The sequence below is a fragment of the Dendrobates tinctorius genome, unplaced genomic scaffold, assembly GCF_039654945.1.
Source record: "Dendrobates tinctorius isolate UK_male_01 unplaced genomic scaffold, ASM3965494v1 ptg000215l, whole genome shotgun sequence".
NCBI classification, from domain to species: Eukaryota; Metazoa; Chordata; class Amphibia; order Anura; family Dendrobatidae; genus Dendrobates; species Dendrobates tinctorius.
In genome coordinates, this window is record NW_027361882.1 from 3,709,830 (window position 1) to 3,727,119 (window position 17,290).

A 17,290-nucleotide genomic window follows, 5' to 3' on the forward strand; every position below is an offset into this window, starting at 1 on the left:
CACTGCAGCTTTGTTTCTTTACATTGGCTACTCTGTCTGCTCAATATTTGCAAGAAGACACTACATGGAATGAAAGGAATAAAAATAAGAGACCACCCCAATAGCAAAGATCAAGCTGGACCCTAATCCCCTTCTGATGCCAGTTGTAGGCACCTAGGACGGTGGCCGTAGGGCCGATTCCCCACCTTCTTCTTTAGGGCCAATGAAATGTGCCGCATGCTCTCCCACCTTATAGGAGAGAAGCTGGGACCAACCTTACTGGGGCCCCATAATATTCATGAGCTCTATGCTATGTATACTCTTTCATGACAAAATTGGTTATAAACTACAAGTAACTAAACCAGTAAGAAACCAACAAGAAAAAAAAATGGATTTTACCAAGTCAGCAGCGACATTTCTTATTTTTCACATCTAAAATATTGCATTTCCACTTCATGATTGACCTTTAAGGAAAGTTTTTCAAACTTTTCATAAAAAAAATCAAGATACAAAAAGCGCATGAAAAGAGGAGAAAAGTGATCAGAGGTCCTGATGATGACATAATTGTCCTCACCCCTCTCCGGTATCACCGTCAGTGGAGAAGCCATACGAGGTGTCAGTGCAAGGTGCAAACATAAAACCTTGTGTTCCTTTACTGTCTGGTGTGGAAAGGACAACCAATATCAAGCGATACAGAGGCACTATATACAATTTAATCCCAGCTGCCTAAATAAAAGTGATGTAAACAAGTCTGTGCAGAACTGAAAGGTTCACTGTTGTGAGGGTATCGTGTCTTAACAAACACAAGCACACAGTTTACACGTCTGACTAGAAAAGACCGAAAACAAGTCTATGTAGTACAGAAATGCAGTCTGTGATACAGCAGACAGACCTTCCCATGATCACTAGCATGTTCTGCCCCTGTGCTAACTTTTGGAGAGAAAAGGGAAAATGTTACAATATAATAATAGCTACTTAATTAAACAGAGACCTAAAGTCAGTCTGTGCAGAAGTGAGAGGCAGTATGTTGTATAATAAGAACGTTCCATTATCGTTTATATGCTCAGATGCCACGTTATCTCTTTGGGGTGAGGGCATACAAATGTGCACTTTGTGGTATGATATCAGCTAAGTATCAGAGATCATAAACAAGTCTGCACACTACAGAGTTGCAGTATATTGTATAGCAAATAGCATTTGTACCATTTGCTGCTACTTGTAATTAAATGATTGTTACCTGGTTTAATACTCTGAAGAGTCACAAAATGAAAATTCACTGTCCGACAAATCCTACTAGGAGTAGTATTAGCAGTAGTAGTAGTCATGACAGTGGAGCTAGGACTTAACTTCACAATCACTTCCCCCCATTATTGACATCATGGTCCTGTTCCATCGTCTAGTCCTGATACAGTCCTTCATGATGCTTCACGAGCCAATATCTAGAGATAACCCCGCTAATTAACAGATGGAAGGTATTGGCAGTTCATAGTTGTCCGGTTTCGTCTCCCGGTCACCTGGATGTCTGTGATATTAAACTTCAGATTGAAGATGGAGCAGGTCTGGTGAGAAAAGACAAACAGGAGACAGGAATGAGTTACATAACCTGATATGATATGTCCTCCTGGTTATGACAGATATTGACCAGTTGGCCAGTACCTATAACTCATGTGCTATTATGGGCAGTGCCTTCTACTTCACCCAGAGTTGGTCTAAACTGGAGGACCAAGTGAGGATTTGGTGAAGATGATCAGAGGAGCATGTGAACGAGGAGATTTTCGTACCATGGGCACATGTTTTAAAGCTGCCAACACCAATATAGACCACAAGTTGTCAGTATGGATCAAAGAAAAACCAACAAATGTCCATCATGGTGGTGGAAGTGCTGGTGGTGACGAGTAAGCTACCCTACTAAAATAGAACATGGAGGTTCAACATGGTGTCTATACCCACAAGATTGCTCAAAGAAGAAGCCCCGCTACCTTAAGTAGAAGCGCATCTATCATATCTTCGGTGCTTCCCGAGCCAGGTCTTGAAAGTCTAAGTTTCAGTACCATGGTCCCTAATAACAATACAATTGTCAGACTTCCAGACAACACATGAAGTTCTCCTTATATCACTGTGTATCATACATGGTGTCACTTACCTTTGGCTGAGGGTTGTACATGTACTGATGATGGTAGGGGGCCATAAGAATCATTAGCACCACCCTGACTTGAAGCGTTGATCATGGAGAGGATGGATTCTCCGTCAGTGAAATCAATACTCGTTTTCGTTGTTAGATTAAGATTAATAGAAGCCTCGGATGTAGTGTGTATCAGTTTAGTAGCCGCGGCTCGTGTCGTTGGGTCAGTAGGAGGTCCAGTAGTACTAGTTACTAAGTTATTGGCATTGTTGTTACTTGTCGTGTCCGGACCAACACTCATAATGTTATCATTTATTCTAGTAGAGCTGGGAATTGAATTATTTGCCTTATTCGCATCTCCAGACTTGGTTGTGGCAGCAGTTGTCACAAATGTTCTAGTTTCATCAGATGTACTAGCTGGCAAAGTAATTTTGGTTCCACGTAAAGTGGCAGAGGTGTAAGAGGTTTTAATGGAATAATTGTGACCAGTCGTAGCATTATCTTTCAATGCAGTTTCCGTTGGCACAGGGCTCCTTATTTCAGGAGTGCGATTTAGCACAATTGTGGTGGATGAAGGCGTAGAAAATACTTTTATGGTAGCAGATGTAGAACTTCCAGTACTGTTTCTGGAAGAAGCAGATGTGGTATTTGTAAAAAATACTTGAGAAACTGCATATGATGCAGTCTGTGCAATGTTTTTGGGAGTAGATGGTGTGTGAGATGATCCATATTCATATGTAGAAGTAAAGGAAGTTGTGGGTTCAATCACAGGTGTTGTGGTAGTTGTCGTCAAGGATCTATCCTCATATGTCAATGTAGTTCTGGGGTCAGTTATGGTCAGTGTTTCAGCACTCATGGTCGATTTTAGATTTTTTAGGGTTCCCGATGTGGTAGATGGTGTGTGACTACTAATTGTTTTAGTTGTGGAAGGAGTTGTTAATCTGGCTTTGGTCTCAGATTTAATTATAGATGGTAGAATGGTTGTGTTAGTTGATGGTAGACTGAACGTGGTCTTAGTTGTAGTTGCAGATGATAGACTGGCTTTGGTATCAGTTGTTGTGAAAAGTAGACTTTCTGGGATCTTAGCTATGGTAGTAGATGGTAGACTTGTTATGGACTCAGTTGTAGTAGTAGATGGTAGAATGGTGGTGGTGTCAGTTGTGCTAGTTGATGGTAGACTGGCTGTGGTCTCAGTTGTAGCATTAAACAGTAGACTGGCTGTGGTCTCAGATTTTGTAGTAGATGGTAGACTGGCTGTGGTGTCAGTTAAGGTAGTAGATGGCAGACTGGCTGAGGTCTCAGTTGTGCTACTTAATTGTAGACTGGTTGTGGTAGTTGATGGTAGACTGCCAGTGGGCTTGGTTGTAGTTGTAGAGAATAGACTGTCTGGGGTCTCAGCTGTGGTAGTAAATAGTAGACTTGTTGTGGTAGTAGATGGTAGAATGGCTGTAGTCTCAACTGTGGTAGTAGATGGTAGACTGCCTGTGGTGTCAGTTGTAGTAGTAGATGGATGACTAGCTGTTGTCTCAATTGTATTAGTAAATGGCAGACTAGCTGAGCTCTCAGTTGGGTTACTTGATTGTAGACTAGCTGTGGTCTCAATTGTAGTTCTGGATGGTAAATTTGCTGCAGTGTCCATTGTAGATAGTGAACAGGCTGTGTTCTCAGTTATAGCTGTAGATGGTAGAATAGCTGTGGTGGTCTCAGTTGTGGTAGTTGATGATAGACTGACCGTGGTCTCAGTTGTAGTTGTAGATGATAGACTGGCTGTGGTATCAATTGTAGCGAGTAGACTGTCTGGGGTCTCAGCTGTGGTAGTAGATGGTAGACTTGTTGTGGTCTCAGTTGTGGTAGTAGATGGTAGAATGGCTGTGGTGGTCTCAGTTGTGGTAGTTGATGGTAGACTGACCATGTTCTCAGTTGAAGTTGTAAATGATAGACTGGCTGTGATATCAGCTGAGGTTGTAAAAAGTAGACTGCCTGGGGTCTCAGCTGTGGAAGTAGATGGTAGACCTATTGTGGTCTCTGTTGTGGTAGTAGATGGCAGACTGGCTGTTGTCTCAGTTGTAGTATTATATGGTAGACTAGCTGTCATCTCAATTATATTAGTAGATTGCAGACTGTCTGAGCTCTCAGTTGTATTAATTGATTGTAGACTTGTTGTGGTCTCAATTGTAGTTCTGGATGGTAAACTGGCTGCAGTGTCAGTTGTAGATGGAAAACTGGCTGTTGTCTCAGTACTACCAGTAGATGGTAGACTGGCTGCTGTTTCAGTTATACTAGCAGATGGTAGACTGTTTGTGGTGTCAGGTGAAATAGTAGATTGTAGAGTGGCTGTAGTCTCAGTTGTAGTTGTAGATAATAGAATGGCTGTGCTCTCAGTTGTAAATGGTAGACTGGCTGTGGTCTCAGTTGTGGTAGTTGATGGTAGACTGGCTGAGGTATCAGTTGTAGTATTAGATGGTAGGCTAGCTTTTGTCTCAATTGTATTAGTAGATGGCAGACTAGCTGATTGTAGAATGGCTTTAGTCTCAGTTGTAAATAGTAGAAAGGCTGTGGTCTCAGTTGTAATTGTTGAAGGTAGAATGGATATGGTCTCAGTTGTGGTAGTTAATGATATACTGGCTGTTGTATCACTTGTAGTTTTAGATGGTAGATTCACCGTAGTCTCAATTGTCTTTGTAGATGGTAACCTGCCTGTGGTATCACTAGTAGCAGTAGATGGTAGACTGGCTGTGGTCTCAGTTGTAGCATTAGATGGTAGACTGGCTGTGGTCTCAATTGTAGCAGTAGATGATGGACTGGCTGTGGTCTCAGTTGTGGTAGTAGATGGAAGACTGGCTGTGGTCTCAGTTGTAGTAGTAGACGGTAAACTGGTTGTGGTCTCAGTTATAGTATTTGACAGTAGACTGGCTGTGGTCTCAGTTGTGGTAGTAGATGGTAAACTGGTTGTGGACTCAGTTGTAGCATTAGATGGTAGACTGGCTGTGGTCTCAGTTGTGGCAGTAGATGGTAGACTGGCTGTAGTCTCAGTTGTAGCATTAGATGGTAGACTGGCTGTGGTCTCAGCTGTGGTAGTAGATGGTAGACTGACTGTGGTCTCAGCTGTAGCAGTAGATGGTAGACTAGCTGTGGTCTCAGTTGTAGTAGTAGGTGGTAGACTGACTGTGGTCTCAGTTGTATCAGTAGATGGTAGACTGGCTGTGTTCGCAGTTGTGGTAGTAGATGGTAGACTAGCTGAGGTCTCAGTTGTAGTAGTAGATGGTAGACTGGCTGTGGTCTTAGGTATAGTATTAGACAGTAGACTGACTGTGGTCTCAGTTGTAGTAGTAGATAGTAGACTGGCTGTGGTCTCAGTTGTAGTAGTAGATGGTAGACTGGCTGTGGTCTCAGTTGTAGTAGATGGTAGACTAGCTGTGGTCTCAGTTGTAGTAGTAGGTGGTAGACTGACTGTGGTCTCAGTTGTATCAGTAGATGGTAGACTGGCTGTGTTCGCAGTTGTAGTAGTAGATGGTAGACTAGCTGTGGTCTCAGTTGTAGTAGTAGATGGTAGATTGGCTGTGGTCTTAGGCATAGTATTAGACAGTAGACTGACTGTGGTCTCAGTTGTAGTAGTAGATGGTAGACTGGCTGTGGTCTCAGTTGTAGTAGTAAATGGTAGACTTATTGTGGTCTCAGTTGTAGTAGATGGTAGACTTAGTGTGGTCTCAGTTGTAGTAGATGGAAGACTGGCTGTGGTCTCAGTTGTAGTAGTAGATGGTAGACTGGCTGTGGTCTCAGTTGTAGTAGTAAATGGTAGACTTATTGTGGTCTCAGTTGTAGTAGATGGTAGACTGCCTGTGGTCTCAGTTGTAATTGCAGATGATACAATGTCTGTGGTCTCAGTTGTGATAGTTGATGGTAGACTGGCTGTGGTATCAGTTGTAGTATTAGAAAGTAGACTGGCTGTGGTATCAGTTGTAGTAGTAGATGGTAGACTGACTCTGGTCTCAGTTGTAGTTGTAGATGGTAGACTGACTCTGGTCTCAGTTGTAGTTGTAGATGGTAGACTGACTCTGGTCTCAGTTGTAGTTGTAGATGGTAGACCGACTCTGGTCTCAGTTGTAGCATTAGATGGTAGACTGGCTGTGGTCTCAGTTGTAATTGTAGAAGGTAGAATGGATATAGTCTCAGTTGTGGTAGTTAATGATATACTGGCTGTAGTATCACTTGTAGTTTTAGATGGTAGATTCACTGTAGTCTCAATTGTGTTTGTAGATGGTGACCTGCCTGTGGAATCACTAGTAGCAGTAGATGGTAGACTGGCTGTGGTCTCAGTTGTAGCATTACATGGTAGACTGGCCGTGGTCTCAGTTGTAGCATTAGATGGTAGACTGGCTGTGGTCTCAATTGTAGCAGTAGATGGTAGACTGGCTGTGGTCTCAGTTGTGGTAGTAGATGGAAGACTGGCTGTGTTCTCAGTTGTAGCAGTAGATGGTAGACTGACTGTGGTCTCAGTTGTAGCATTAGATGGTAGACTGGCTGTGGTCTCAATTGTAGCAGTAGATGGTAGACTGGCTGTGGTCTCAGTTGTGGTAGTATATGGAAGACTGGCTGTGGTCTCAGTTGTAGTAGTAGATGGTAGACTGACTGTGGTCTCAGCTGTAGCAGTAGATGGTAGACTAGATGTGGTCTCAGTTGTAGTAGTAGGTGGTAGACTGACTGTGGTCTCAGTTGTATCAGTAGATGGTAGACTGGCTGTGGTCTCAGTTGTGGCAGTAGATGGTAGACTGGCTGTGGTCTCAGTTGTAGCATTAAATGGTAGACTGACTGTGGTCTCAGCTGTAGCAGTAGATGGTAGACTAGCTGTGGTCTCAGTTGTAGTAGGTGGTAGACTGACTGTGGTCTCAGTTGTATCAGTAGATGGTAGACTAGCTGTGTTCGCAGTTGTGGTAGTAGATGGTAGACTAGCTGTGGTCTCAGTTGTAGTAGTAGGTGGTAGACTGACTGTGGTCTCAGTTGTATCAGTAGATGGTTGACTGGCTGTGGTCTCAGTTGTGGCAGTAGATGGTAGACTGGCTGTGGTCTCAGTTGTAGCATTAAATGGTAGACTGACTGTGGTCTCAGCTGTAGCAGTAGATGGTAGACTAGATGTGGTCTCAGTTGTAGTAGTAGGTGGTAGACTGCCTGTGGTCTCAGTTGTATCAGTAGATGGTAGACTGGCTGTGGTCTCAGTTGTGGCAGTAGATGGTAGACTGGCTGTGGTCTCAGTTGTAGCATTAAATGGTAGACTGACTGTGGTCTCAGCTGTAGCAGTAGATGGTAGACTAGCTGTGGTCTCAGTTGTAGTAGGTGGTAGACTGACTGTGGTCTCAGTTGTATCAGTAGATGGTAGACTAGCTGTGTTCGCAGTTGTGGTAGTAGATGGTAGACTAGCTGTGGTCTCAGTTGTAGTAGTAGATGGTAGACTGGCTGTGGTCTTAGGTATAGTATTAGACAGTAGACTGACTGTGGTCTCAGTTGTAGTAGTAGATGGTAGACTGGCTGTGGTGTCAGTTGTAGTAGATGGTAGACTTATTGTGGTCTCAGTTGTAGTGGATGGAAGACTGGCTGTGGTCTCAGCTGTAGTAGTAGATGGTAGACTGGCTGTGGTCTCAGTTGTAGTAGTAAATGGCAGACTTATTGTGGTCTCAGTTGTAGTAGATGGTAGACTGCCTGTGGTCTCAGTTGTAATTGCAGATGATACAATGTCTGTGGTCTCAGTTGTGATAGTTGATGGTAGACTGGCTGTGGTATCAGTTGTAGTATTAGAAAGTAGACTGGCTGTGGTCTCAGTTGTAGTAGTAGATGGTAGACTGACTCTGGTCTCAGTTGTAGTTGTAGATCGTAGACTGACTCTGGTCTCAGTTGTAGTTGTAGATGGTAGACTGACTCTGGTCTCAGTTGTAGTTGTAGATGGTAGACTGACTCTGGTCTCAGTTGTAGTAGTTGATTGTAGAATGGCTGTGGTAGTTGATGGAAGATTGACTTTGGTCTCAGTTGTAGTTGTGGATGGTTGACTGGCTGTCATCTCAATTGTATAAGTAGATGGCAGATTGGCTGAGGTCTCAGTTCTGGTAGTTGATTGCAGGCTACAACCAATCTTAGTTGTAGTTGGTATATTGAGTGTGGTCTCAGTTGTAGTTGAAGATAGTAGATCGGCTGTGGTCTCAGTTGTAGTTGTAGATGGTACACCAGCTGTGGTCTCAGTTGTAGTTGTAGATGGTAGACTAGCTGTGGTCTCAGTTCTAGTTGTAGATGGTAGACTAGCTGTGGTCTCAGTTGTAGTTGTAGATGGTACACCAGCTGTGGTCTCAGTTGTAGTTGTAAATGGTAGACTGACTCTGGTCTCAGTTGTAGTTGTAAATGGTAGACTGACTCTGGTCTCAGTTGTAGTTGTAGATAATACACTGGCTGTGGTCTCAGTTGTAGATGGTAGACTGACTCTGGTCTCAGTTGTAGTAGTAGATTGGAGACTGTCTGGGCTCTCATTTGTAGTAGTAGACAGTAGACTTACTCTGGTCTCAGTTGTAGTTGTTGATGGTAGACTGGCTGCGGTCTCAGTTGTAGTAATAGGTATTTCACGCACTCCAAACTCAGCTGCGATTGTAGATACTGGCCTGGCTCTGGTCTCAGTTATAGATGAAGAAGGCAGACTTGCATTGGTCTCTGATGTGCTTGCAGATGATAGACTGGCTCTAGTCTCAATTGTGTCACCAGAGTTTGTGCTGATTCCAGTTTCCACTGTGGAATAAGATGGTGGACTGGCTCCATCTGTGGTTGTACCTAATATACTAGTATTGACTGATGCTGCTTCAGAAAAATCAGAGTCAGCAGATAACATTATAGCCTTGGCTCCTGACGTAGTAGAAGTTGGCACAGCAGTCTTGAGATCAGATGTAAGAGCGTATGTTTTAATGGTATTAGTGACATCTGTTATCGTAGTTGCCCTGAATGTCATGTTGCTAATTCCACTGGAGTCGGTCAAAGCTTCTATTGTAGATGTCAGAGCAGAACTCTGGGTGGTAGCCTGTGATGCACTGTTATTCATTTTTTGCTGTATTATCTGCTGTATCAAGTCCCATAGAGATAATTCTGTCACTTGATCTATTGAAACCGGTATTGATGTATCTATTAATGGTGTAGCCAAATTAGTCATATCATGTGTCACATTTGAAGCAGAGTCCATTGTATCACTTATCATAGTAACAGCAGAGTACATTGTGTCACTTATCATGGTGACAGCAGCGCCTGGAGAGTCACCAGTCAGCGTAGCTGTAGAGTCAAGTCCAGAATAAATTGTCACTTGTCATAGTAATGGTAGTAGAGTCCATTGTGTCACTTATTAAACTAGTAGTGGTATCCATTGTTTCGTTTATCATAAAAGAAGTAGAGTCCATTGTGTCACTTATTGGAGTAGCTGGAGAGTCCATAGTGTCAGTTTTCATACCAGAAGTGGAGGCCACCTTGTAATGTGACATATTGGTATTAGACTCCATTGTGTCACTTCTTATAGTAGCAGTAGAGTCCATTGTGTCATAAATAGTAGCAGTAGAGTTAATTGTGTCACTTGTTATAGTAGCAGTGGAGTTCATTGTGTTATTTATTGGAGTAGCAGTAGAGTCCATTGTGTCAGTTATCCTAGTAGCTGTAGAGTCCATTGTGTCACTTATCGTAGTAGCTGTAGAGTCCTTTGTGTCACTTATTGGAGTAGTAGCAGAGTCCATTGTGTCACTTATCTTAGTAGCCCTAAAGTCCATCCTGTCACTTCTTATAGTAGCAGTAGAGTCCATTGTGTCATTTATGGGAGTAGCAGAAGTGGAGTCCATTGTGTCTCTTATAGTAGCAGTAGAGTCCATTGTGTCACTTGTTATAGTAGCAGTAGAGTCCATTGTGTCACTTGTTATAGTAGCAGTAGAATCCATCATGCCACTTATAATAGCTGTAGAGTTCATTGTGTCACTTATCGGAGTAGCAATAGAGTCCATTGTGTCACTTATCTTAGTAGCAGTAGAGTCCATTGTGTCACTTCTTATAGTAGCAGTAGAGTCCATTGTGTCACTTATCGGAGTAGCAGTAGAGTCCAATGTGTCACTTCTTATAGTAGCAGTAGAGTCCATTGTGTCACTTATTGGAGTAGCAGTAGAGTCCATTGTGTCACTTGTTATAGTAGCAGTAGAGTCCATTGTGTCACTTATAATAGCTGTAGAGTTCATTGTGTCACTTATAGTAGCAGTAGAGTCCATTGTGTCATTTATCATAGTAGCGGTAGAGTCCATTGTGCCATTTATCATAGTAGCTGTAGAGTTCATTGTGTCATTTATCATAGTAGCAGTAGAGTCCATTGTGTTACTTATAGTAGCAGTAGAGTCCATTGTGTCACTTATCGGAGTAGCAGTAGAGTCCATTGTGTCACTTATCGGAGTAGCAATAGTGTCCATTGTGTCACTTATAGTAGTAGCAGAGTCCATTATGTCACTTACCTTAGTAGCAGTAAAGTCCATTGTGTCACTTCTTATAGTAGCAGTAGAGTCCATTGTGTCATTTATCAGAGTAGCCGAAGTGGAGTCCATTGTGTCTCTTATAGTAGCAGTAGAGTCCATCTTGTCACTCATTATAGTAGCAGTAGAGTCCATTGTGTCACTTCTTATAGTAGCAGTAGAGTCCATTGTGTCACTTATCGGAGTAGCAGTAGAGTCCATTGTGTCACTTGTTATAGTAGCAGTAGAGTCCATTGTGTCACTTATAATAGCTGTAGAGTTCATTGTGTCACTTATAGTAGCAGTAGAGTCCATTGTGTCATTTATCATAGTAGCTGTAGAGTCCATTGTATAATTTATCATAGTAGCTGTAAAGTCCATTGTATAATTTATCATAGTAGCTGTAGAGTCCATTGCGTCACTTATCGTAGAAGTAGAGTCCATTGTGTCACTTGTTATAGTAGCAGTAGAGTTCATTGTGTCACTTATAGTAGCGGTAGAGTCCATTGTGTCATTTGTCATAGTAGCTTTAGAGTCCATTATGTAATTTATCATAGTAGCTGTAGAGTCCATTGTGTCATTTACCATAGTAGCAGTAGAGTCCATTGTGTCATTTATCATAGTAGCTGTAGAGTCCATTGTGTCATTTACCATAGTAGCAGTAGAGTCCATTGTGTTACTTATAGTAGCAGTAGAGTCCATTTTGTCACTTATCGGAGTAGCAATAGTGTCCATTGTGTCACTTATAGTAGCAGTAGAGTTGATTGTGTCACTTATCGGAGTAGCAGTAGAGTTGATTGTGTCACTTATCGAAGTAGCAGTAGAGTCCATTGTGTCACTTATTGGAGTAGCAGTAGAGTCCATTGTGTCACTTATAGTAGCAGAAGAGTCCATTGTGTCATTTATCATAGTAGCTGTAGAGTCCATTGTGTCATTTATCATAGTAGCTGTAGAGTCCATTGTGTCACTTATCGGAGTAGCAGAAGTGAAGTCCATGGTGTCACTTATCATACTAGCTGGAGAGTCCATTGGGTCACTTTTTATAGTAGCAGTAGAGTCCATTGTGTCACTTATCGGAGTAGCAGTAGAGTCCATTGTGTCACTTCTTATAGTAGTAGTAGAGTCCATTGTGTCATTTATCATAATAGCTGTAGAGTGCATTGTGTCACTTATCAGAGTAGCAGAAATGGAGTCCATGGTGTCACTTATCGTACTAGCTGGAGAGTCCATTGTGTCACTTTTTATAGTAGCAGTAGTAGAGTCCATTGTGTCATTTATCATAATAGCTGTAGAGTCCATTGTGTCACTTATCGGAGTAGCAGAAGTGGGGTCCATGGTGTCACTTATCATACTAGCTGGAGAGTTCATTGTGTCGCTTCTTAAAGTAGTAGAAGAGTCCATTGTGTCATTTATCACAGTAGCTGTAGAGTCCATTGTGTCACTTCTTATAGTAGCTGGAGAGTCCATTGTGTCACTTATAGTAGCTGGAGAGTCCATTGTGTCACTTGTTGGAGTAGCAGAAGTAGAGTCCATTCTGTCATGTGGCACAGTAGTACTGGTAGTATTAGTAGTGTGACCGGTGTCACTTCCCGAGGCAGCAGCACCTGTAGTGTCACCAGTCACAGTAGTTGTGGAGTAAAGCCCTGTATACATTGTGTCACTTTGCCTGGTGACACCGTAGCCATTTGCTGCTGGGCTGACATCCACTTCTTTGTATAATGTAGTTGTGGATCCGGCGTGGTAGCCATCACTGGAGGTAATGATATCAGATGACGAGGTATCAGTATTTATTGTCACGGTCCCAATATCTTCAATAGTACCAGTAAGTGAAATATTGTCACCAGTAAGGAATAAAGGTGTGTGACTGGTTTCCCATTGTCCATGGGATGTAGTTAAGGATAAGGCATCATCAGATTCAGATGAGGCGGAAACTGAGACGAGAGACGTCTGAGCAAAGAACAGGACAATGGCTGCAAGAAATAAGTAAAAGATAATCAGGGGGCGAACATAAACATCATTGGGCCCCATAACTAGAGTTGAGCGAATTTGTTCGGGTTCCCTCTTATTCGGTAACCTATAGCTGATCGGCCGGCGCGATCCAGGAAACCGGGTTCCATCTGCAGCTTATTTGGTAAGCGCTATAGTTTGCCGAATAAGAGGGAGCCCGAACAAATTCGCTCAACTCTACCCATAACACAAGTCATAATTGGGTACCCCATTCTCCCCCCAAAAAAATCATATTCATCGGGATCACAGAAGAGCAAATCTCACAACTTTACAGCCCTTACTAAGTAATTCTGCCCACACTGTAATTCTGCCCACACTGAAACCCTTTAGTTTCCCATGCACTAAGATACCCCTCTCATGGCCCCCATAAAGTAGGATTCCAACAAAAGTGCCCTGTTTTGCAGACTGTTTTCGTTTATAATCCATGTCAGATGCTTCTCGAATAAGATTCCAGCAATAGTCAGCCAGCATTGACGTACTCCACTTTCCCTTTTCTCCATTAGCGCAATGTCTTGGTGAAATCTATCACAGTTTTTATCGTTAACGGCACCAAGATTGGCTGGAGAAAAGTCCAAGTGAGAATGTAGAAAATGCATTTTTAGTGACACATTGCATTTCATCAAATGATATGCTGTGAGCATGTTGTCCACGAGTTGTTCAAAGTTCGGTGCCCTTCTGTTGCCAAGGAAGTTGAATGTCACATCTTTAAAGGCTCTCCATGCCACTTGTTCAGCACCTTGCAAAAGACCATCAAAGCTACTGTCATTCATTATATAATAAAAACGAACGCATGGGCCATGCACATACAGTGAACAGGTCGGTAAGACGGTGTTCACACCACCAAGAAACTGGAACACAGAGAGACACAGTACAACGTGAAAAAATACTCTGCTGTAAAAAAAACTGAACAATGTACAGCAAGTGCTAGTAAAAATGTGATAAAACAGGGTATTTAGTTGATACGTTTTTTGCAAAAGATGTATGCCGAGCCGCTCTACCAACACCAAGGTATACCCATCAGAGAAGTCCTATTCAATGTATTTAAAACCTGACCATGTGAACAGTACCTATATGAGCAGGGTTCAGAGAGGCAATGTCTGATGTGGGCATGAGGGTGAAAACCTCCCAAAGACTTGCAAAAGCAAGAAACCAATAAAATAAAAACGAATGCATGGGCCATGCACATACAGTGAACAGGTCGGTAAGACAGTGTTCACATCACAAAGAAACTGGAAAAAATACTATGCTTCTTTAATATTTGCATCACTTATTCTTGGAAATTTCTTGTAGCCTTGATCCCAATAATTCTGCCTGCCTCTTTGACAATTTCAAATCTCTGACCAAGTCACTCAGATCAGCTTGACTGAACAGATGTGGATAAGATGTAGAAGGCTCAAAGTCTGGGTCTGCAGCAGTTTCATTTTCCACTGACATTGTTACTTCATCTTCGTCGTCCTCCATTGTCCATACTTTGGGTGGCTTTGGAACACGAAGACTTTCATCGTGTGGCACTGGTCTTATGGCTGAAGGAAGATTAAGTGATTCTATTGATTTCTTGTTCTTTGCTGAATATCCTGTTACATCTGTAAGGCAGAAGTAGCAATCTGTTACATGATCTCTCTGCTCTCTCCATATCATTGGGACAGTGAACAGCATTGAAGGTTGTGATCCATTCAGCCACGCTCTAAGTATGTCAGTATTGTCTTTTGATTCCTCCCCTGCCCAGGAGATGTGGTATGCTCCGTACACGGTCAGCCGAATGATTCACTGCGCCTGTGCGGAATTTGTATAATAAGTGCTTGCATATGTGTAGATCAGTGATTTATGTTATTTCAGTGGAAAATTCAGAATATACTGTTTCAGAAAAAGTTCATATCTGAGTCTTTAGAATTATAACAGAATATTATGCTTCGTATCATTTCTCAAAAACTTTACGTGATAGAAAAAATCTGAAGTCGTTTCTGAAATCAGCTTGAAAAATCTATCAGGAACACTCAAAATTGTCCGAGGGACAAAACCTTGGTAACACAGTGTTATCTGTACATGAAGACGAGAATGTATATTAGAGCAACTTACAAAAGTGTGTTTAGGAGACAGAAACATGTGGTGGGCCACTAGGGAGGCGCCAAATGTTACAGAAAGGCAAGCTGGGGCATGTAGTCCCACGGGCAGCAGATAATGATATCACGATAGCTGAAGTGGGTCGCTGTACCCCTCAACACTTCCCTCATGTCCACAACAATTGCCAATAGCGGAAGGTGGCACTTGTGGATGGTATAGGACCCCCCGGGAGCAGTGGTGGGATTCAAATTTTTAACAACAGGTTCTGTGTTTGTGTGTAGGAAAGCCACACCCATTTTTAAGCCACACCCATTTACACGCACCTTTTCCTCAAACATATACAAGTAGGGGCGCAGTCAAACAGTTAAAAAAAAAAATAATAAATTGGAATGAGATCAGAACAGTGCACAGGTCCCAAAAAGGCAGCACAGGTCCCCAATAGGCAGCACAGGTCCCTAATAGACAGCATAGGTCCCTAATAGGCAGCATTGTTCCCTATAGGCAGCACAGGTCCCCAAAAGGCAGCACAGGTCCCCAATAGGCAGCACAGGTCCCCAATAGGCAGCACAGGTCCCCAATAGGCAGCATTGTTCCCTATAGGCAGCATTGTTCCCTATAGGCAGCACAGGTCCCCAATAGGCAGCACACGTCCCCAATAGGCAGCACACGTCCCCAATATGCACCACACGTCCCCATTAAGCAGCACAGGTCCCCAATATGCAGCACACATCCCCAATAGGCAGCACACATCCCCATTAGGCAGCACACGTCCCCATTAGGCAGCACACATCCCCATTAGGCAGCACATGTCCCCATTAGGCAGCACATGTCCCCATTAGGCAGCACAGGTCCCCATTAGGCAGCACAGGTCCCCATTAGGCAGCACAGGTCCCCATTAGACAGCACAGGTCCCCATTAGGCAGCACAGGTCCCCAATATGCAGCACACATCCCCATTAGACAGCACAGGTCCCCAGTATGCAGCACAGGTCCCCATTAGGCAGCACAGGTCCCCAATATGCAGCACACATCCCCATTAGGCAGCACACGTCCCCAATAGGCAGCACACGTCCCCAATAGGCAGCACATGTCCCCATTAAGCAGCACAGGTCCCCAATATGCAGCACACATCCCCAATATGCAGCACAGGTCCCCATTAGGCAGCACACATCCCCATTAGGCAGCACACATCCCTAATAGGCAGCACAGGTCCCCATTAGACAGCACAGGTCCCCAGTATGCAGCACAGGTCCCCAATATGCAGCACACATCCCCATTAGGCAGCACAGGTCCCCATTAGACAGGACAGGTCCCCATTAGACAGGACAGGTCCCCAATATGCAGCCAGCACATGTCCCCATTAGGCAGCACAGCAGGTCCCCATTAGGCAGCAGCAGCACATACTGACCTGACACAGCAGCACCGGTGTGACCAGTCCAGGATGATGAAGATGGCAGGCCGGGCCCGGGGTGACTAGGAAGGCAGGCCGCAGACCACGCGCAGCTCACACTGGGTAGCGGCGCGCGGTTCGTCCTGGTTAGTATCAGTGCGCGGGGGCCGCTGGGGTCCAGCGGGGTGTGCTCAGTCCCTGCGGCTGGCCGGCTGCACGTATCAGTGCGCGGTATCCGGCACGGCGGGCGGGACTAGGAAGCAGAGCAAGAGTCCTCCTCTGCTCCTGCTCCTTGTCGGCTGCTGCAGGAACATCAGAGAACCGGATCGCGGCTGTGAATCTCCCCGGTTCGGGGAACCGGCTGCTTTTTTAACAACCGGTTCCACCGAACCGGGGAGAACCCGCTGAATCCCACCCCTGCCCGGGAGCACTGCTGTAGCGGTGGTGTCTGGGTGTAGGTTTAGCGCACGTGGTGTTTGTACAATCTCAAGCAGTCAGACACGCAGGAGAACTTGTAAACCTAACAAGTTTACTGAAAGAGACAACAGGGTACAGTCTCTCTCTTAAAGGCAACAGTATATTGTGCATATGAAAGTAATGGTTCTCTCCCCATGAGACAAACGAGGTTATGGCCTCTCATGGCAGCTGGAGCAGAGTTCTCTTTACTTGCTATTAGAGGAAATGCTATGCACAGTACAAGACAATACACTGATGGAGGGACCTTCGAAGATTGGCTCTCCATGGAAACACACTAAATTGTGGAAGTACTCACAGTTTTGAGCCTACCGTTCCCTTTCCCAGGGGGTGGGTTAAACAAAGTCAGCGGCGTGGCATCCACGTGAACCTGGTCCTGGCTAGAAACAAAGAGGATAACCAGCATGCAGGAGAGCACATGTGCAGCGTTACCTCTCCTGACTGGAGGAGGCTTCACTTCGGTTAGAGCTGGCGGAACGCACCAAATAATATGAAGGTAGTAATAAGGTGCGTTCGCAGCCCGGGGTCCACCGTGCAGAGATGTTACCTGCTGCCCGGTAATGGCGGACGCTAAATGGCGGTCTAATAGATGAACACACGCAGGTTAACGTCACCCGGTGTGTACAGAGGCGGACTCTGTTGCTTCACAGAACCGCACTACCGCGGAATATAAATGCCGCGGCCTGTTAAAGCTCACAGAGCTCGGCAAAGTGAGTGCTAGTGTACAGTCAGAGGACTCTGCCCCAAAGACACAGGGTTA

The 17,290-nt window shown here is 44.1% G+C and overlaps 2 protein-coding genes across 2 annotated transcripts; both read right to left on the reverse strand.

The window, feature by feature from the left end:
* Positions 1 to 371: 371 nt before the first annotated feature.
* LOC141058836 (uncharacterized) lies at positions 372 to 9,470 on the reverse strand. Its single transcript, XM_073555053.1, has 3 exons — positions 2,123 to 9,470; positions 1,959 to 2,038; positions 372 to 1,538 (listed from the first exon to the last, which is right to left on the reverse strand). The coding sequence occupies exons 1-3, from the start codon at positions 9,354 to 9,356 to the stop codon at positions 1,434 to 1,436; spliced, it is 7,419 nt and encodes a 2,472-aa protein (XP_073411154.1). The 5' UTR covers positions 9,357 to 9,470; the 3' UTR covers positions 372 to 1,433.
* Positions 9,403 to 16,936, reverse strand: LOC141058846 (uncharacterized). The gene is made up of 2 exons (XM_073555060.1): positions 16,843 to 16,936; positions 9,403 to 12,569 (listed from the first exon to the last, which is right to left on the reverse strand). The coding sequence occupies exons 1-2, from the start codon at positions 16,934 to 16,936 to the stop codon at positions 9,403 to 9,405; spliced, it is 3,261 nt and encodes a 1,086-aa protein (XP_073411161.1).
* Positions 16,937 to 17,290: the final 354 nt, after the last annotated feature.

Excerpts from the sequence above, each read along its gene's own strand:
- LOC141058836 (XM_073555053.1), bottom strand. The coding sequence starts at position 9,356 with ATGATAAGTGACACAATGTACTCTGCTGTTACTATGATAAGTGATACA. Across the intron at positions 2,039-2,122 it reads TGTACAACCCTCAGCCAAAG|GGACCATGGTACTGAAACTT; the intron begins GTAAGTGACACC and ends TATTGTTATTAG. Across the intron at positions 1,539-1,958 it reads TAGATGCGCTTCTACTTAAG|ACCTGCTCCATCTTCAATCT; the intron begins GTAGCGGGGCTT and ends TTTTCTCACCAG.
- LOC141058846 (XM_073555060.1), bottom strand. The coding sequence starts at position 16,936 with ATGCTGGTTATCCTCTTTGTTTCTAGCCAGGACCAGGTTCACGTGGAT. Across the intron at positions 12,570-16,842 it reads ACCCCCTGGGAAAGGGAACG|CCATTGTCCTGTTCTTTGCT; the intron begins GTAGGCTCAAAA and ends TATTTCTTGCAG.